Source organism: Lithobates pipiens, unplaced genomic scaffold, assembly GCF_037356315.1.
Source record: "Lithobates pipiens isolate NorthernLeopardFrog02 unplaced genomic scaffold, aLitPip1_a1.2 Scaffold_13, whole genome shotgun sequence".
Lineage (NCBI taxonomy): Eukaryota > Metazoa > Chordata > Amphibia > Anura > Ranidae > Lithobates > Lithobates pipiens.
Genome location: NW_027507718.1, coordinates 349,826,903 through 349,849,400, shown reverse-complemented (window position 1 = coordinate 349,849,400; position 22,498 = coordinate 349,826,903). Strand labels below are relative to the sequence as shown.

At 40.0% G+C, this 22,498-nt stretch overlaps 1 protein-coding gene across 5 annotated transcripts in view; it reads right to left on the bottom strand.

Moving 5' to 3' along the window:
• GRIA2 (glutamate ionotropic receptor AMPA type subunit 2) overlaps window positions 1-22,111 on the bottom strand; it is a 226,717-nt gene extending 204,606 nt beyond the window's left edge. For 2 of the 5 annotated variants that reach the window (XM_077477112.1, XM_077477111.1), the window contains exons 1-2: window positions 21,680-22,111; window positions 21,251-21,391 (exon numbers count right to left, since the gene is read on the bottom strand). In XM_077477112.1, the coding sequence (XP_077333238.1) occupies window positions 21,251-21,391; window positions 21,680-21,791 (253 nt within the window). In that variant the 5' untranslated portion in view covers window positions 21,792-22,111. The remainder of the gene's footprint in view (window positions 1-21,250; window positions 21,392-21,679) is intronic. The other 3 variants (XM_077477108.1, XM_077477107.1, XM_077477110.1) reach the window with 2 other exon arrangements.
• Window positions 22,112-22,498: the final 387 nt, after the last annotated feature.

The following is a 22,498-nucleotide window of genomic DNA, read 5'->3' as shown; positions in this document are numbered from 1 at the left end:
ACAGTAATCTGGCTTATACACATCATTTAGCCTGATATATTTTCTTCCTCTACTGTCAAAAGTCACTGTCAAAGCAAGACTTAGCAATACTGGTTCGCTGTAAATCAAAGTTATCATTTAAGGTAGGCATAGATAAATCCATATATTGAACATAGATTAGATTAGAATGATTGAACATTAGATAGCAAAGAATAAACGAATGACCAATCAGTTGAAGGATAATTGGATCTCTTAAACACTGGTATAATAGGATTTCCTCTTGCCGCTACATAGATGTTAGGATGCATCTAAAATTGGCAGCAAACAGCATAAAGGCCTGTGTTGACATGCTTTGGGCTTGTGTCAATAGCATCAGTTTAAGATTCTTCTGAGATCATTCAGAATTCATCTAGTAGAATAATGTGTTTAGACCATTGCACTCCAAGCACAGTGAGCTTTCCATCAATAACTGAAATGTGAATAAGAAGAGGTCAGGATGTGTTTGCATATCACGACACAAGTAGACTGCTCTTCCAGCTTGTGCAGGTCTGCAGACTCATTTTATCGACTACTATAAAAATAAAAGACAGGAAAAGTACCCACAACAACCATAGGTCACTACTCAGGCTTAGTAATACAATCAAATGTACTAGATGCAAATAACTTTTATAATCATGGTATACATGGTATACATACTCATCTTACAATAATTTCCATTTTTTTCTTGTGTGACATTCAACAGCAGCACTAAGTCACATATCTACTCTATCTTATACATAGAAGTCTAAATGTCACATCTGTTTGTGTATGGTTAGAATTATGTAAATCCTCTTCAGAGAAAAAAATCATATGTAGAGTTTAGCCCTAAATAGTATGTCCTTTGCCCAATGTCAGACACAGAAGTCCTAAAGTGGCCATGGTTTTTGATGCAAACCTTAAAAAAATACATAAGGTCTGCTTAACTTACCTGGGCCCTCTCCCTCATAAAAAATATCAGCTTCCGCCATGGAATGTCTACAATAGATGACTTTATGTGTGAATTCATTCCTATGGGAAGTAGTAGGGGAATTTAACCTACTTAAAGTGGCACACTTTACATATATCAGTATTCTGCATTTTTCAGTCAAAACCATATTGCAGTAGTTAACATACATTCTAAAGCCTGGCAATTCTACACATCAGCCACACTGCTGATGAAAGGGATCTCTCTCTATTTTATAATCTCCTGCAAGATAAGCCCTCTTTCAGCAAAACCGCCCCAATGTTAAAATGGGAGGAAGATCTTGGAACCATCTCTACTCCTTCTCAATGGCAGCTTGCCTTCCATTCCATATAAAAACGGACACTTTGGGGTTAATCATCTTCCAATTTTCTTTTGTCAAAGCTTAATTGAAAAAGCTGAAGTTATAAACTAATTGACTACCATGCACAGCTGCACCAGATTTTGCACTCCCCAGTTTTAGTAAATTGACCTCAGTCAATCATTGGTATTTATTTATTAGAAGTATTAATACAGTGCCAGCAATTAGCACAGTTATATCAGTCCCTGCCCTCAAGAAGCTTACAATATGAGGTCACATTCACACATACACATACTTGGGCCAATTTAGACAGAAGCCAATCAATCTATAAACATGTCTCTTAGCATGTTGGAAGAAACCAAAATACCCTGTTGCTTTGTCTTGAATGGGAGAAGCACAGGTTTGCAAAACAGTGTTGTATACTGGTGACTTCACTGATATTAATGGACACATAAATGGCAGTGTTCACAAATGAAAAAATGTGGACTAGGTACTTATTCAAGTTGTTCCATATAGTAATTATACTCAAATTGTTCTTTCAATTGACACTAGTAATGACTTGATTAGTAGTCAGTTACACTGTAATATCACTTAATATCAGTGATTACTTTGGTCTTACTAGACCTAAAAATGCTCTTTTAGGATTAACACACTAAATGCTTTTAATAAATGAATGCTTTTAAAAATTATATACAGTATGCTTTTAATACATTAAAAATTGGATGCAACATGCTGAAAAGCCTGGACTTCATGTGAAGAACCCAATGCAGACAACCAACTCCAAATATACACATTTTTATTGTATGCCCTGATATGTTCTTTGGTGTAAAGCAGGGACTTCATTGTGACTTCATAAAGTTTGACAATCACTTATTACTAAACAGAAGAAACAAATGTATTTGGTTCATTTCACAATAGAACAATGGAACACCTCTGCTGGAGAATACTTCTGTCAAGGTAACATGCATGGACTTCATTAAAAATAAAACAACAACAAAAAAACAAAGATTATTATACAAATATTATCGAAAATATTATAATTATATAATATTAAATATGATTTAAATTGTATAAATGTATTATATAATGCTTTTGACACTGCTTGGGTACTTGAATATCCTATTTTTTTCCATCCTTCAGTACCAGAACAGTTTTGGAGATGTCTCGGCAACATATCATAATTTTTAGCTTTTGTAGTCCACTTTATTTGTAGTCTACCCTAGCATATTATACTAACAGCATTTCTTGTTGTAGGCTGAAACTGCTAAGCCACCGCATCACAATTAGCATCAGGGCTTGCCAGTCTGCCACGTGAGCTCTATCAGTTGACCTTTAGGCTTCCTATCTAAAAGACCATGGCTCTGGGTCCAGGACTGCAAATGACTCTCATAGTGTTTTGAGGTTAGAACTGTGAGAGAAAGACAAGGTGACTCGCCATGCCCCAGTGCCTGGGTTTTCATTGCCGACACAGTGGTGTAGTGGGTAGCACTCTCACCTAGCAGTAAAAAGGGTTGCTGGTTCAAATCCCAACCATGACACTACCTGCCTGGAGTTTGCATGTTCTCCCTGTGCCTGCATGGGTTTCCTCTGGGCGCTCCAAAGACATGCTGGTAGGTTAATTGGCTTCTGTCCAAAAAAATAATAATTGGCCCTAGTATATGAATGTGAATTGGGGACCCTGTCTTGAGGGTAGAGAGCAATGTGAGTGTGTACTCAGTATGGGCTGGTGTCTTTATTCAACCTTACTAACTATTGCCACTACAGAGCACTTTTTAGAAGAACACTGTATTATTATGTAACCACAGAGAGGAAAACCCTTTGATGTCATATCCAATGTATTCAAGATTTAATTGGAGTGTCAGTAGCCACCTTAGAGCAGAGAAGAGTTGACCCAGCTCTGACCTCTGTCTCCACCTGCAGCAACAGATCACGGTAGAAGTGATCTATTGTTTTCTGATAACAATAATCCATACATCACCATTATAAATAATTGATTGCTGCAGAAGGGCATAGCAGACTGATTTAGGTCTTCCCTGACCTAATTCAGCCCCCTTTCTCTTGTAAATATATATATATATATATTTTTTTTTTTTTAATGAATCCAGTGAATGATTTGTATGGAATTGATACTTTTTATATCAGGGTCAAACACTAGCATAATCATGCACAATTTAATTCAGAATTTTTGCAATTGCAAGCAATTGCAAGCTTGTGGATGTATCCAGACAGATTTTGTTTTCCTGCATGCATTTTCATGTAACCTGACAGGTCTTAAGAGAAATCAGATTTTCCATTCCACTGTATCATCTAAAAAAAACACACCTATATGTTGTACTTGTACTCTGAGGGCTTTGTCTATTAAATTCTAGGACTGGGCTATTTACATAAAAGCTATGTATTCAACTTTCAGTAAAATGCATTTATTGAATTGTTCCCTTTTTCTTCAAAACTCTAAATAAATATAAAATATGCTGAAAATGAAATCTCTATCAGCCCCAAGGCAGATTTAGAATATGTTAGGATAAATTAAAAACACTGAAGCAAGCTTTGGAGCTTAAAAGAGAAGTCCAGCCTGAGCTTTTTAGGCTGAGCTTCTCCTATAGGTCACAGGAGTGAAATTCGTTTTGCACTCCTGTGACCCGTTTTCAGTGCAGAGCAGTCTGAAGTTCACTCTCTGCTGACGTCACTGCCATTAGTGAAGGCAGTGCGTCATCCCGTCTTCCAAGTCTGGATTCGCCAATGGCCTTGATTGATGGTAGTCTCAGCGAGCTGCTGAGACAGCCTCTCCACGCCCCTCCACAGCTCAGTGCTCCAATGAGTGTGGAGAATCAAAGAGGAGAGACGATGACTGACGATCAGCAGCTTTCCTCTCGGGGAGCTGTGAAAAGTGAGAACCGAGCCATCGGCTGTGTTCAGTGGCTCGGTTCTCAGTGCAGAGATGACGGCGGACATCCACAGAGGTAAGTATGAATTGAAAGAAAAAACCCATACTTCTCTTTTAAAGGGCTTAATGTGGTTGTAAACCTCAGACATGAAATATTAAAAAAGCACATCCTCCTATACTGTGTACTTGTCTCTCTCCAAAGTACTGAGTGCCATTTCTCTCTGCTACCTGGTTCCTCTGTTATCAGAGTGAGTCAGTTCTGGCAGCTTTTCCTGACACCAAAAGGTAAAAACGTTGATAGGGGGGAGCTGCTGCACACAGCCTGTGACTTTTTTCTACAGCTGTGCTTGTTCTCTGCACTTTGTGAAGGAGGGTGTGTCCCTTTCCTTCAATCAGGGCTCAGAACTGTCAGCTCTGTGAAGACTTCAGATCCCACCCATGCTGATAGAGCTAAGAAGGAATGCTTTCCTCTTTGCATTTTCAGAAATATCTACAGAAGAAATGACTGCAGATGAACAGCTACAACTTTTGTAGGAGGATTTACTTCATGCCTGTGTATCACCCAAAGCTAGTCACTTCACTGGGTATATGTGAGAGTTTACAACCACTTTAAAACGGAAACCCAGTAGAAAAAAAGCTACTCTTGCAGTTGGGTCCCTCCAGAATGCAAACTTTAAATACTTGGAATTCAGAAGTCTGTAAGATTTCTCTGTTATAAAGTCTTGATGTATGCCTTGCAATGTCCTATCTTAGGCTTACTGATCAGTGAGAGGGTAACGCTTCATGATCACATCAATGATCAATCTCAGTGATGTAAACAGTAGAAATGTCTTATAAGCTTTTAGCGAGGTGGTATGTAACCCCACAAAGAGTGAATAACTTTAGAGGAGATAACCCCTCAACCTGTTGGAGAGGCTGTCCTGTATTGGGAACTTTCTCACACTTGTGGTGGGAATGTCCTAAAATACAAATCTATTGGGATAAAATAATAGAAGCTATTTTCAACGTAACAGGAGTAAGGATTGAGAAACGACCATGGGTTTGCTTGTTCCACGATTCAGAGATGGGGGAGAGGCAATATGGGAGTTCCTTAGTTCCTTACCTACTGAACTAAGCGAATGCTTTAATACCTCAAAGGTGGAAAGCCCAGGATATCCCATCAATGAAAGAGTGGGTTGAGAGGGTAGAATGGATAAGAAATATTGAAGAGTCAATACATAAGATTGAGGATGCAGAGGAGAAACACCAAAAAAGATGGCAGCAATGGTTACCGTTTAGAAAAACGGAAGGTTATCTGGGATTATTGGAAAGAGATGGTGTATAGAGAAGGAAGGGGTGAGCGAGAGGGGGCCGGAGGGCTGTTGAAGCCTTACCCCTTTTTTTTTTTGGCGGGGAGGGAGTAAGGAAAAACTAATCAACAATTGTAATGGTAATATTTAATGTATAGGATTTATGTCTGTAATAGGTGGACAATTTTTTTTAAAATAAAGAATATAAAAAAAAAAAAAAATCTCAGTGATGTAATTAGAAAATGAGCAGTATCTGTATACCTTTAGATGCACAAGAATCTAAAAAAAAAAAAAAAAAAAATATATATATATATATATATATATATATATATATACATATATATATAATGGAATTCATATCATGGGGAGTGATTTCATGTAAATTCCTGAGAATGAATAAGCCAATGAGCCTTTTGCATATAAAACAGAACTCCTCCCATTTGCCATACTGCGGGGAAGCATCATGCAGATGCATACTGAGATGGAAAGAATTTTTTTTTTTAATAACACTAAATTACAACTTTACTGTCATTTGAAAAAAAAATATGTGCAAATACTGTTTATCATTGTGCACTTTTTATTTAACCACTTCAGCCCTGAGCCTCATTTGAGATATGGTGTTTACAAGTTAAAAACTGTTTTTTTTTTGCTAGATAATTACTTAGAACCCCCAAACATTATATATATTTTTTCTAACACCCTAGAGAATAAAATGGCGGTCGATGCAATACTTTCTGTCTCACCGTATTTGCACAGCGGTCTTACAATCGCACTTTTTTTAATTAAAAAATAAGATAACAGTAAAGTTAGCCCAATTTGTTTTTATATTGTGAAAGATAATGTTACCCCAAATAAATTGATACCCAAAATGCAATGCTTCAAAATTGCACCCGCTTGTGAAATGGCGACAAACTTTTACCCTATTTGGGAAAGGCCATTTTCTGTCCCTTTTACCCTTAAAAATCTTCATAGGCGATTTTTTTCAAATTCTACAGGTTGCAAGTTTGGAGTTACAGAGGAGGACTAGGGCTAGAATTATTGCTCTTGCGGTGGTGATACCTCACATGACCCCCACTGTCAGCAACAGTGGAGCATAGTTCGTGCCACTGACAATGATAATGGGGCACCATTCCTCCCACTGAAACCAATGATCGGACATTATTCCTCCCACTGACACTAATGATGGTGCACTATTCCTTCCACTGACACCAATAATATGGCATTATTCCTTAAATTAATACAGATGATGGTGCACTGATCCTTCCACTGGCACCAATGATAATGATGTGGCACTATTCCTCTCATTGATGCTAATGATGTTGCACTATTCCTCCCTCTGACACCAATGATGGAGCACTATTACTCCCACTGGCACCAATGATATGGCACTATTCCACCCATTGATAACAATGATGTGGCACTATTCCTACCAGTGACACCAATGATGGGGTAATATTACTCCGCCACCACAGACTGGCCCCTCTAAAGCTTAAAGGACAGTAAACTGGCCCTTTGTTTAGAAAGTTTGGAAGCCCCTGATATAGAGTATGTACACCACAAGTGCCCCATACTTCTACCACAGATTCACTTTAATGCATATGTGAACTCTGCTCCCACTACTGATCCATGTCCAGTGAGGAGAGGGGGGTGAGAGCTGCTGCTCTCCGGCACAGTGCTAGATCGAGATTGGGATCAGGTAAGTATTTAGGAGGGTTGGGTTGAACATGGACGGTTTTATACCTTAATGCAAAAAATGCATTAAGGTAAAAAACCTTCTGCCTTTACAACTACTTAAAACATAAAATGGACACAGAAACACAAACCTCAACCCAAAAACCAATGAATTGGCATCCCATAAATACTTCAGGAAGGAAATTCAGGCAGAGAGAAAAATTGAGATTCAGGGACCATTGATGGAGAACACACATGAACAGAAATGAGACATCTGAAAAAAATGGACCAAAAAAGCACTGCTGGGACCAGTTTCCTAGGAGCTCCATTTATTACTGCCTTTCATGTCCACAGGCAGTATGTCAAAAAATGGTAACAATCCTGCGCTTATCCCACCCACCCTAGAAGAGGCGAAAAAATAAACTATTGACTAATAAGTACACATAAAAATGAAACATATAAGTGGAGAAAAGCTGTAACTCAAAAAGGTCCAAACCCTGACACAAACATACAGTATATAATTAGAAAATAGGTGCGCTAATTATTAAATTCAAAGTGCAAAAATTGGGACATAAAAGTCCACTCATACAGATATAAGTATAATATTTGATAAAGAAATATATATAATAACTAATGACTGAATCTAAAAATAAATATAAAAATATATAAAGAAATGTGTATATGATTTAGTTCAAAAAATAAGTGTCCAACTGGAAGACCCTCATAAAAAAGGGGAATGAGGTGAACCAGAGAAAAACTTCAGTGTTCTTCAAAACGGAAATAACGTCACCACATAAATTCACTTACCAGACGGCAAAAGTATCAAGCGCTGGATAATACTCCCAACGAGCTCCAACAGGCTAAGCTGTAGCAGCAGATCCAATTCATCAATGGACTCAGGAACCTCCGTATCAGTAGAAGGGCAGATGGTGAGAGTAAAGATACCAAGTACTGGATAATAATACCAACAAACTCAAACAGGTTGGGCTATGGTAGCAGATCTAATTCATCAATAGACCCAGAAGCCTCCATGTTGATGGAAGAGCTGATATCAAAACTAAAAGCTCCAGGATAAATCCCAGAGCATATATGGGAAGAAAATGAAAGCCGTATGTTGCAAAAAAAAGGGTTTAATAAATCAACACACTAAACACTTACATTAAGGCAACCAGAAATCAGCAAAAAATAAAAAAATAATGCACACAAAACAGAGCAGCGGTTTGTACCAGCCATCTCAAACGGATAGACGTTTCACAATGAGCTCCACCGGATACGTTTCCCGTAATAGGCTTCAGCTGGGAAAGGAGACTCCTGAGTCCATTAATGAATTGGATCTGCTGCTACAGCTTAGCCCGTTGGAGCTCGTTGGGAGTATTATCCAGCGCTTGATACTTTTGCTGTCTGGTAAAAAGTGAATTTATGTGGTGATGGGCTATTCACGTTATTTGTGTTCTGAAGAACACTGAAGTTTTTCTCTGGTTTAGCTAATCCAACAGGCAGTTTGCCTTGCAAAAATGTCGGGTTCTTATGCATGACTGTGACATTCATATGTCAAACATGTATGTTTATATACAGTATTGAAAATAAATGCTGGATTCTTGCTGTAGTTTTTGAGGAACAACAGAAATTGCATAGGAAAATCTATTCTGGATGACAAATTGTTCCCCTTGGCCTGGTCAGCCAGGAGTTTAAAAGGCATACCATTGTTGCATGTTCCAATCATAATTAGCTGGATCAGGTGGTCATCTATCTATGGGAAGTTTGTACTACAGAAATCTTCTCATATGCCTATATGCTTTCAGCTGCACTATTTTAGATGGTACTAATTGGACCGTAGCCGTAGCCCAAGAAGTAATTATATGAGCAGCACATCTTTTATACACATGGGAGCTATCAATGGAAGCTGGAAGATACCAAATGCGGCTTAGCCTATTTCCCTACATCAGAGTATGTTGTTTCCTTGTGTTTAAAAGATACACTGCTCACAAAATCAAGCATTTCTTTATAAGGTACATACAGTATATAGGGTACAATATATGAAGCTGGATGACCTCCAAGGCAACTATGTTATCTCTTACAGATGTTGAACCAAACCACACTAGAGAGGAAACTGCTTGTATAAATTGATCCAACCACCAGGAGTACAAAGCTGAGTCTAACGCAGGTTCTAAGCAAGGCTATCAAAGAAAACATTAAGCAAAAAAGGCTGAGTGAACTGACCAAGAGGTTTTTTTTTTATATATATATATTTACAAGTCATCCCAAAGATATAGCAACAAGTCATTTGTTATCAATCATTATTCAAAAGTGTAACATATTTTGAATGATAAAGTAAAGAAGCATTTTTTTAAACTAGACTGTAGTTATTTACACCCAGATTAAAATGTAGTCCAGGGAGAATTTTCAATTTTTTCATGTCTATTCTCGAATAGCTTCAGATTAATATTTTTGCTTTAGATGCTAGCAATATACTTCAAATTATAAACTGAAATGTCAGATTGAGATACTGTATTTCACTTTACAAAAGCCAAGTCAGGTACACGGCATAAAGCAAAATCTGTTTAAAAATCTTTTCACCTAATGGCAAACGCCTGTTTTTAACCCTAAGCCCTTGTACACACGGTTGGACATTCCGACAACCAAATCCATCGGATTTTGTCCGATGGATTTTGTCCGAAACTGTTGCATACACACAGTCGGACAAAGTTGTCAGAAAATCCGATCGTGTTATTTCGTTAGAACGGGACTACGTTCAGGGTAGTAGCCAATAGCTCTGGTCTAGGAATTTGATCTGAGCATGCGTGGCACTTTATCCGATCGGAATTCTCTACACATGATCGGACAAAGTCTGATCGGATCATGTTGTTGGAAAATTTTATAGCCCAGCTGGAAAACTTGGTCCGTCGGATACTCCGACGGAAACAGTCCGATGGAGTCCAGACACTGTCGGATTATGCGACAACACGGTCCTATCGGACATTGTCCATCAGAATGTCCGACCGTGTGTACAAGGGCTTACAGTATACAAGTATCAAGATATGCTACCGATGGTTGTCCCTATCACTGCAGCTCTAATCTTGAGGGACTTCACACACCCCCTTAAATAACTTCTAGCTGACAACAATTGATCTCATATATATTTCCAGAGTATCTGACCATGTTCTAATTGGTTAAGTTGCATTTTAAATTTGGAATGTACCTATAGATAAAAGATGATCTTCTAATCCAGCTAGTAGCAGCCATTGCAGACATCACTACCTGACTTTTCTGTGTAGGGCTGGCATCTGGGCATCTCTGTTACATATATTTTAATGACCACTTTTAATTTCCCCCTAGGTAAGGCCAGCACCCTCAGAGTTTACTGGCAGGAGATTGCATTTTCCACATTCATAGCAGGTTCCCTATGCATTGGGCACAATACACTAAACCTGACTTTCCCAACTGGAGTCCATGGAATCCTAGGGTTCCCACAGAGGTTGCTAGGTGTCCTTAGGCATTCAGCAGTGGCAAATTGATTTCCCACGTACACTGACCACCAATGTAAGGAGCCACTCATATACTGACCACTAATGTTAGGCTAAACCCTATCTAGACAGAGTCTGTGTTCATGGCCTATCATTCGCAGGTAATTGCTCCATAAATGTTACAAGCAGGAGGCCACAATTAGCTGTCAACCTCACATTACTTTCAACAGGGCTTCTGTCTGCAGTTAATTGCCGGGAACCCCTGCTGGGTCTCCTGCATGTAATCGCTAAGGGCCCCATTCAAAAGTTTATGGGGTCTAATAAAACAAATGATCTGTCCTGGAAGTCAACTACTCTAGATCTGCCTTCCTCAACCTTTGAGTAACTGTTAAAAAAAAATGTTCTGGTCTAAGGGAGCTCCTGCTGATGTATACTATATATACATCTCATGGTTCATTAGTGTAATGATTAGTGTAAAGAATACTCTTTATACATGTGGTCATTGGGAAGAATGCCCTCCATACAGATAGCTTAAAGTTAAGTGGTGTCAGTTTTTGCTTATCTGAGAGGCAGAAATACTCCTGAGCTCAACAAACCCTTCGAGGAACTCTAGGGATCCCTGGAACCATGGTAGACAAAACATTGATCTAGATTTACCACATTATTCAGTCTTTTGTTAAACTTTCAACAAGTTACTAATCATGCTAATGTACCATTTGTTTCAGCAGGATCATTTGAGCAGAAATTCCCTGACACCTGAAAATTGTTTTAAAAGGTTGAAGAAGACTTAAGTAAGCTATAATGATTGTTATCTGCCACAACCACCATTATTTTCAGCAATGACAACCAATAAGAGCTGAACCTATTAGTCACTAGTCTGAAAATAACGACCGTTAGCGCAAATAATGTATGTGTTATAACTAAGTAAATAGAAGTGTATCTATACCCTAAACTTTTCTTCTTTTTTTTTAAGTTTGCGATAAAAAAGGGAAAGGATTATAATTCTTAAGGGTTTATGTAAGATTTTACTGTCATCAGTGACTCGATTGGAGAGATTCCTTCACTTCCTGCCCAGTAAAAGTGTTGTTCCCAGGACAGGAAGTGAGGGGAAATCTTTCAACATACATGAATGTATAAAAGCTTTTTTGTTTTACATTACCTAGGAGAATGTTTCTGTTAGCCTTTTATTGCTAGTAGGTAAATATCCACGCTCAGTTAAACTTAAACGACTATCAGCAGCTGAACACCATAACCCAGATACTGGGCACAGAAAAGCAAAGAAAAAAATAAAGTGCAGTGCTTGTTCAATAAATAATGATTGCGATCGCACATGTGCAGGACGTGTCTGTTGGATTTTTTTTTTATATTTCTATGGACATTTATTTATGATTTATGGACTCACATATGAATTCATTTTTATAAAGTTTTTATAAAGTTTTTATAGCACATTTACATGTTAATATTGATTTCGTTTGAATGCCACTTTATTTCGGTTTTGGATTGTCGCCATTTTTTGCCCGTTTCACTTGTGCGATTTTTTAATCATTATTTATTGAACAAGCGCTGCACTTTATTTTTTTATTTTCTTAGCCTTTTATTGTCTGTTTCTCCATTACAGATTTTCCCTCACTTCCTGTCTGTCTCTAATAGAGCCCTAGATAGCAGCAAAACCTGACAGGGGTTCTAACCTTTACCCATTCTATTAAAAAAAATGGGCATAGTTACACTGGTTAACTCATTTTTTCTAGGGGAGAGGAGAGCAGAGATATACTTACCTAATCCTCTGATCCTTTAAGCACAAGACCGGCCCGACACCCCACGCTCCAGCTGTCTTGAATAGTGGACTGCTCCTGATGTCATTATGGCAAAAGCAGGCTCCACAGGCCAGGAACAGTCCACCGCAGGACTGCTGGGTATCCCCATTTTTCAGAGAATTGAGGGTAAGTATAAGCTTTCTGCTCACCCCTGGACAAAATGAGCAGTTGACCTGTGCAGTATGGGCAAAGCCCCGCTGCATGGGAATATTTCTTTTTTGTGCAGAGTTGGGCCTTAAAGTAGAAGGAATAGCTAAAATAATCCCCACTGCTCTTACATAGAAATATGTAAAAATACCTTTGTTTTATTCTCCTTTTGATCGGTCATGTGACTGTGAAGCTCCAATTATTCTATGTTATATAAGCTGCTGTTCCAACTCCCTGTGCTGACAGCCGCAGCAATGAAAGCTGGTGGGGACATCACGGCTCCCTGTAATTAAGCTACACAGAGATGCTGGAGCATCATAGTCATATGACTGCTCAAAAACTGTTAAAAAATAAAATTTGCTTGGGGATTTCTTAACCACTGAATGACGCCTGTGGAGAGACAAGAGTTTAAAGCTGAAGTTTAGCTAAAAACATTTTTTATCTACAGCTTTAGTTACATTATGTACCAGTATTGGGCCCAGTTAGCCATTTTCCTTCCCCGGAGTCATGTGACTCGTTAGTGTTACAAGGTCTCAGGTGTGAATGGGGAGCAGGTGTGGTAAATTTGGTGTAATAGCTCTCACGCTCTCATACTGGTCACTGGAAGTTGAACATGGCAGTTCAACATGGCACCTCATGGTAAAAAACTCTCTGAGGATCTGAAAAAAATAAGTGTTTCTCTACATAAAGATGGCCTAGGCTATAAGAAGTTTGCCAAGTCCCTGAAACGGAGCTGCAGCTTGGTGGTCAAAACTATACAGTGCTTTAAAAGAACAGGTTCCACTTAGAACAGGCCTCGCCATGGTCGACCAAAGAAGTTAAGTGCATGTGCTCAGCATCATATCCAGAGGTTGTCTTTGGGAAATAGACATATGAGTGCTGCCAGCATTGCAGAGGTTGGAGGATTGGGGGGTCAGCCTGTCAGTGCTCAGACCATACTCTGCACACTGCCTCAAATTGGTCTGCATGGATATCGTCCCAGAAGGAAGCATCTTCTAAATATGATGCACAAGAAAGCCTGCAAACAGTTTGCTGAAGACAAGCAGACTAAGGACATACATTACTGGAACCATGTCCTGTGGTCTAATGAGACCAAGATAAACTTATTTGGTGTCAAGTGTGAGTGGCTGCAACCAGGTGAAGAGTACAAAGACAAGTGTGTCTTGCCTACAGTCACGCATGGTGGTGGGAGTGTCATGGTCTGGGGCTGCATGAGTGCTGCCGGCACTGAGGAGCTACAGTTCATTGAGGCAACCATGAATGCCAACATGTACTGTGACATACTGAAGCAGAGCATGATCTCCTCCCTTCGGAGACTGGGCCACAGGGCAATATTCCAACATGATAACGACCCCAAACACACCTCCAAGATGATCACTGCCTTGCTAAAGAAGCTGAGGGTAAAGGTGATGGACTGGCCAAGCATGTCTCCAGACCTAAACCCTGTTGGGCATCTGTGGTGCATCCTCAAACAGAAGGTGGAGGAGCGCAAGGTCTCTAACATCAGCTTTGTGATGTCATCATGGAGGAGTGGAAGAGGACTCCAATGGCAACTTGTGAAGCTCTCGGGAACTCTATGGCCCAAGAGGGTTAAGGCAAGGCTGGAAAATAATGGTGGTCACACAAAATATTGACACTTTGGACCCAATTTGGACATTTTTACTTAGGGGTGTATTCACTTTTGTTGTCAACGGTTTACGCAATAATGGCTGTGTGTTGAGTTATTTTGAGGGAACAGCAACTTTACAGTTATACAAGCTGTACACTCACTACTTTACATTGTAGCAAAGTGTTATTTCTTCAATGTTATCACATAAAAAGATAGAATAAAATATTTACAAAAATGTGAGGGGTCTACTCACTTTTGTGAGATATTGTACATACTTAATTACTGGTAAGTAATGCAACTAAAGCTTTAGTTTTTAACACAACTTTGGCTTTAAATGTGGATTCTTTTAGGCTTTCCTTTTACTTTGAACCTTTGTTGTTAACCTCTTCCTGCCGGGCGCTTGCCAGCTGTTTAACGGTTCTAAATGCTGGGGGGCAGATGCAGGCATTCAGGTCATGTGACCTCTGTGATTGGCTGTCACGTCAGTCACATAATCAGAACGCTCCCAATCACTAGTATTCATTGGGAGCTTTCCGGTATCCACCGGCTACACACACTCTCAGTACTGTTATGCTCTATGAGACTTTTTCTGTCAGATTTTCCAACACAAAGTTTGAGAGCAGAATCTAAAATTTTTCGACAACAAAATCTGGAGAGACAAGAGTTTAAAGCTGAATTTTAGCTAAAAACATTTTTTATCTACAGCTTTAGTTACATTATGTACCAGTATTGGGCCCAGTTAGCCATTTTCCTTCCCCGGAGTCATGTGACTCGTTAGTGTTACAAGGTCTCAGGTGTGAATGGGGAGCAGGTGTGGTAAATTTGGTGTAATAGCTCTCATGCTCTCATACTGGTCACTGGAAGTTGAACATGGCAGTTCAACATGGCACCTCATGGTAAAAAACTCTCTGAGGATCTGAAAAAAATAAGTGTTTCTCTACATAAAGATGGCCTAGGCTATAAGAAGTTTGCCAAGTCCCTGAAACGGAGCTGCAGCTTGGTGGTCAAAACTATACAGTGCTTTAAAAGAACAGGTTCCACTTAGAACAGGCCTCGCCATGGTCGACCAAAGAAGTTAAGTGCATGTGCTCAGCATCATATCCAGAGGTTGTCTTTGGGAAATAGACATATGAGTGCCACCAGCATTGCAGAGGTTGAAGGATAACATTGAAGAAATAACACTTTGCTACAATGTAAAGTAGTGAGTGTACAGCTTGTATAACTGTAAAGTTGCTGTCCCCTCAAAATAACTCAACACTCAGCCATTATTGCGTAAACCGTTGACAACAAAAGTGAATACACCCCTAAGTAAAAATGTCCAAATTGGGTCCAAAGTGTCAATATTTTGTGTGACCACCATTATTTTCCAGCCTTGCCTTAACCCTCTTGGGCCATAGAGTTCACAAGAGCTTCACAAGTTGCCATTGGAGTCCTCTTCCACTCCTCCATGATGACATCACAGAGCTGATGTTAGAGACCTTGCGCTCCTCCACCTTCTGTTTGAGGATGCACCACAGATGCCCAACAGGGTTTAGGTCTGGAGACATGCTTGGCCAGTCCATCACCTTTACCCTCAGCTTCTTTAGCAAGGCAGTGATCATCTTGGTGATGTGTTTGGGGTCGTTTTCATGTTGGAATATTGCCCTGTGGCCCAGTCTCCGAAGGGAGGAGATCATTCTCTGCTTCAGTATGTCACAGTACATGTTGGCATTCATGGTTCCCTCAATGAACTGTAGCTCCTCAGTGCCGGCAGCACTCATGCAGCCCCAGACCATGACACTCCCACCACCATGCGTGACTGTAGGCAAGACACACTTGTCTTTGTACTCTTCACCTGGTTGCAGCCACTCACACTTGACACCAAATAAGTTTATAGACAATTCCCACAGACAAAGTGCCACGCATGCTCAGAATAAACTAAGAGATGAAAGCTATTGGCTACTGGCCCGTTTATAGTCCTGACGTATGTGTTTGACGTCACCTCATTCAGAATGTTTGCATTTTCTGACAACTTTGTGCGATGGTGTGTACGCAACACAAGCTTCGGACAAAATCCGTTGGAAAAACTCAGACGGATTTTGTGGTTGGAATGTCCGACCGTGTGTACAGGGCATAAGTGTTTTACAGAGGGCTGCATATGTGTGTTCAGCCAGTGGGAAGAGGTTAACTACCATGTCATGCGCACTCCTGGGACTACAGCTAAATGCAGGTAAATAATGCTTTGTGGGAGGATGCATGAGGAAGGGCTTGCTAAAGCCCTTTAGCACAAGTCACACCCCTGCTTCTCTTGCAAGCCATATGATTGATAGTGGCTCTAAGGGTTGGTTTACATGGGTGCGTCCCTGAAAAGTGATCCATGGTGGATCGCTTCTCAGAAGAGTTTTGCAGGCGTTAAGAGGTGATATTGAATGCCTGTTTTTTTAGGCATTTTTTCCCAGTTTTAGTTGTATTTCACACTGACATATTACACCGCAACTATAAACCAAATATTTTGTTTTTGGTTGCAGCACTGAGTTTGAGACATCAGTGGGCAGGTTTGACAGGCATACTTTATATGTCAAAGCTGTAAAGTGAAGCATCTTTGCAACTGTATATGTCATGATGAATCCCTTCAGTTGCCATATTCAATTTTAGGAGGATGGTCAAGGAGTAGTAAAAACACAGTTCAACCGCAACTTTTTACCACCCCTTTGTCACCCATGTAAACTCAGACTAAGGATTCTCCCCAAGGCCAGTGCTGCACACTATAACAGAAAGGCCAGTGATGTGTCAAGCAGAAGTATGGGGGAAGTGGGAAACAGGCAATGGGAAATTAAAAGATAAAAGTCTGTTAGCTAGCCATGTAAAAAGAAATAATTTTTGGGAGGTAAAAAAAATATTTTAAAGTCAGGATTTACTACGACTTTAAGGCACGTTTTTAAATAGAGTAGAATGAATTGTATTGTCTATTGGTGCTCTATAAATATTAGTGTTCTGTATAATTGGTGCTCTATAAATATTAGTGCTTTATAAATATTGGTGCTCTGTATAATTGGTGCTCTATATAATTGGTGCTTTATAAATCCTGTATAATAGGAATTCTTACTAATGGATGATTAAAGAAAACGGGACAAATTGCAAATGTCCAGAATACGGGTTGTGCGTTTCTATAGAAAAAAATGTGAAAGCTGATTGGCTGCTGTAGCAGCATCTCCACCTTGGTACTCATCTTGTCTTAATCAGTGTTGGTCTATCCTTCTTTGCGTGGAAATCCAAGCCCTGTGTAATATATATATATATATATATATATATATATATATACAGATAGATGATGGCGGTGACCCATAGACACCGGGGAAGGGAGAAGGATGCCGGGCGGAAATCACACACATCTCCATCCAGCATACCGACCGCCTTCATTTCCGGCTGAGTGCGGCTGCGTGCTGGAATGTGTGCCGGGGACAGGGCTGAGCTCCCTCCGATCCCCCATACATGACATCTGTACGGGGGGGGGTACCGATCTGTATGGTGCACACCGATCTCCTCCTCTGCAGTCCCCCCGGAGCTGGCCGGCTCTGTACTGGGGACACGGAGCGCTGTGCAGCAATCTGCAGCCGCCTCTCACACTGTCAGGATGCGGCGATCCCTGCAGTATACTGCAAATAATACCCCGGGATCCATTATATATACACATATGGGGCAATGACAGCTCATCCCCGATATATTCCAGGCCAGAGAGGTGCCTTTATATCTAATACCCCCATATGTTATCCCATACAGGAGATGAATCGGTATTATATATATATATATATATATATATATATATGATATAGAAAGGACTGCTTATACCCCATATGCCAAAGGTTATCAAATACAGGAGATTAATCGATATATATATATAGATGAAGCTATAGAAAGAACTCCTTATACCCCATGTATACCATAGGTTATCCCATACAGGGGATGAATGGTGTAATTGTATATATAGAGATAGATGGATAGATAGATAGATAGATAGATAGATAGATAGATAGATAGATAGATAGGACTCCTTATACCCCATAGGTTATCCCATACAGGGGATGAATCGGTTTCACTGTATATATAGAGATAGATAGATAGATAGGACTCCTTATACCCCATGTATACCATAGGTTATCCCATACAGGGGATGAATCGGTCTCCCTGTATATATAAAGGACTTATATCACATATACCATAGGTTATCCTATACAGGAGATGAATTGTGTCATTGTATAGATAGATAGATAGATAGATAGATAGATAGATAGATAGATAGATAGATAGATAGATAGATAGATATGACTTCATATACCCCACGTATACCATAGGTTATCCCATACGGGAGATAAATGGTGTCATTATATATATAGATATAGATAGATAGATATGACTCCTTATACCCCATGTATACCATAGGTTATACCATACAGGAGATGAATCGGTCTCACTGTATATATAAAGGACATATACCCCATATACCATTGGTTATACCAGCCCTGTGCCCCATATTATAATAAAGTAGAAGCATTTGTCCAGTCCTATGTAAAGTGTAGTCCTGTGCCCATATGATTGTTTAGTATATGGGGCACATGGCTAAACTGTACATAGGATGACACCGGCTTATTACTGTATGGTATTGTCTATAGTACACAATGCAATGTATCCTGCACCCCACATGCTCTATATACCGTGGGTGAGTTGGTGTCATCGTATGTATAATTTATACCCCTCTTCCCTATATACTAGACGATACTGTACAGCAGATTAGTCAGTGTCATTTTATATACAGTCTATTCCTATGCCCTATATACTATCGGTGATACCATGCAGTAAACGAGTCAGAGTCATCCTATGTACAATTAATTCCTATACCCCATTTACTATAGGTGATACCATACAGCAGTCTAGTTGGTGTCATTTTATATAGAATGTATACCCCCGTGTACAATAATCTATAGATGAATCTATATATGTTTGTGCCCTATATACCATAGATGATATTATACAGTAGATTAATCATGTCCTCTGTATACTATAGATGATACTATACAGTAGATTAGTTGGTGGCATATACAACTGTGCCTCATATAAAATAGTTGATACAATACAGCAGATTAGTCAGAATCATCCTATGTACAGCATAGCCATGTTTGTGCCCTATATACTATGTATGGTACCATACAGCAGATGAGTCTATCATCCTATGCACAGTAGCCCTGTGGCCCATATATATATATATATGATAAAATACAGCAGATGAGCCTGAGTCATCCTATGTACAGTATAACAGTATAGCCCTGTCTGTGTCCTATATACTATATATGGTATGGTACCATACAGTAGAAGATTCAGAGTCATCTAATGCACAGTATAGTCCTGTGCCCCATATATACTCTATCTCTCGCTCGCTATATACTGTATATATTGAGCTCCAGCTTGAACATAGGAATCTGGCTTTGCACTCTTCCACCAACAGATCATGGATCTAAATGATTTTCAGCTCCAGTACAGTAGATATTCTCATAGCTATGATGTGGTTGGGGTAGCAGAAGTCACCCGGTCGCCATTAAACATCGGTGGCCTTTATACAGCACTACATTATAGGAGTGATCCATCCAGACGTGAGCTGCAAATCACACAGTTCTGATTGCGATGGTATGCCTGCTAAGATGGACCAACACAGAAGGTGGGATTGGTGCAATTGATCCCCCCCCCCCCCCCCCCCCCGTATTGATCAGTGCCATATCTAAGCCATAAACTGTCAAAATGCAGCCCATACACATTTCTATCAAATGCCATGCAAGTTAGGGAAATTAATTCGTTTGCAATTGCTAATCAATGGGATTATCTAGAGAGGCGATCAATCAGTGGTTTTCCATAGGCATCTATAAATAGAACAGTTTATGAGCTGTAATTACAAGGGGGGTTGCAATAACAAGATGGTAGTTGCAGCCAGGAGAGGGGTTACCAAAGCACGTCAGATCAAAAATCATCCCTCAGATGAATTAATATTAGTCTCCATCTATTTTCCCTGATGGCTTAGCAGAGCATGTCACTATAAAGCTAACACTGTATAAAATGGCTGAACACCATCTGCATCTGCTCCTATTTAGCAGAGTTGATGAGCAAAGCCAGCACTTAGCTTTTCCCATCCTAGCATGTATAGTTAGAGCAATCTGTGTTTTTTTTTTTTTTGTATTATTATGTTTTAAAAACAATATAAGGCAAGGTAGCTGGTGCTCTGTACTAACATGTAGTGGAATGCACTGGCCTGGTGACAGGTATGCTTTGCTGCATGCCAATCACTCAGGAGGACCTGGTGTATAAACTAAAATAGGAATGTTTTGAATGTAGTGTGTGTGTGTGTGTGTGTGTGTGTGTGTGTGTGTGTGTGTGTGTGTGTGTGTGTGTGTGTGTGTGTGTGTGTGTGTGTGTGTGTGTGTGTGTGTGTGTGTGTGTGTGTGTGTGTGTGTGTGTGTGTATATACACAGTACATTCGAAACATTCCTATTGCTGGCTGCAATAGTTTATACACCAGGTGTGTATATATATATATATATATTTATTTATTTTAAGCTAACACTGTATAAAATGGCTGAACATCATCTGCATCTGATCAGAGTTGGTCATCAGCAAAGCAAAGCCAGCACTTAACCTTTCCCATCCTAGCATGGACAGTTAGAGCAATCTGGTTATTTATCATGGTTGAAATACAATGTAAGGCAAGGTAGCTGGTGCTCTATACTAACATGTAGTGGAATGCACTGGCCTGGTGACAGGTCCACTTTGCTGCATGCCAATCGCTCAGGAGGACCTGGTGTAAAAACCATTGCAGCCAGCAAAGGAAGTTGTCGGATATATATAGATAGATAGATAGATAGATAGATAGATATATTTATATTTATATATATATATGTATATATATATATATATATATATATATATATATATATATAGATATAGATATATAAATAAATCAGGCTTGATCCTTGCATGTAACACAAGCATGGTAGAAAATCAACACCCTCCATTAAATCAGCTGCATCTGTACCTAATAAATGAAGAAGGAGATGAATATTCATTACTTACAAGCATTGGTGACGGCGAAGCTGTTAGCTACCTCCAGATTGTCGATATGGGGCGTCAGCCTAAACTCTGAAGTGGAATATAGAACCATCCCTACTCGAAATGCACTGTATTCCTGATCTGCACCCCTTGGAAATAACCCTCCTGGAAAGAGATGGCACACAAATTATATTTTACACTTTTTACTTGCCATGACAGTTGAAATAAATAAAAAAAAAGTCAGTATATTCCTGATACATACAGTGCCCATGTATGCTATTCCCTGTGCTGGCAGCTCACCTGATGACTAGCCTTATTGCATAGCAAATGCCTATGAAGCCTTCATCAGGCTGCCCATCAATATGCAGAGTGAATGGTGCATTCTCATGTAGCCTAGGCTATTCCTAAAGAATAAGATGCTTAGAATAAAATCAGACACAAGGCAAGGCTTACCTATCTGTATGCTATTCGAATAGACTCCAATGATCAGTCCCCATAGAACAGGAACCAGGAAGACAGAAATAGGCATAATCTTTTGCATCTCCAAGAAAAAAAATCGGATCATTCAAAAAAAAAAAAAGGTCCAAGAAAAAAAAAAGAAATAAATGTAGCAATCTGTGGATTTAGATCAGCTGCAGAGCGGTGCAATCATTGGAAATCCGGATTAAAAAAAAAAAAAAAAAAAAAAAACTAGGATCGGTGGAGCAGCTGAGGATGATGGTTGCCCTGGTTCCTGAATTAAAAAGAAGGCTTGGATGCAGTTGTTGGTGATGTGGTCCCAGTGTCTCAGTATTGTTCATTCAGACACTCACACACAGAGAGGCTGGCAGATGCAGACGTGAGCGCGCAGCGGGAGCGAGCAGAGAGAGCAGTGCACAATGATCTTCCCCCCCCCACACCACCCCCCCCTCTTCCATAACCACCACCAACACCACCACCACCTCTCCCCTACCCCCTTCCTTCCGGAGCAAGCTTAGCTGTAGTGTCACAGCGCCCCGCTATCCCGCTCCGCTCACTGCACTGTGTGCTGCCAGCCGCCCAGGCTCAGCTTCAGCACCACGGACAGCGAGCTCAGCCGCATCAGCCAATAGCCGGCCTAGATGATACCCCCCGCTGCCGCGCTCTTCTACTGCTGCGCACTGCGCTCTGCTCACCCCCCGACTGCGCACAGCCAAGGCGATCACCTCCGTCTACCAGCCCTCTGTGCCACTCAGGTCTCTTCTATTCAAAGGGATGCAAAACAGGAGCATAGTGCATTTCAAAAGGGAAAAA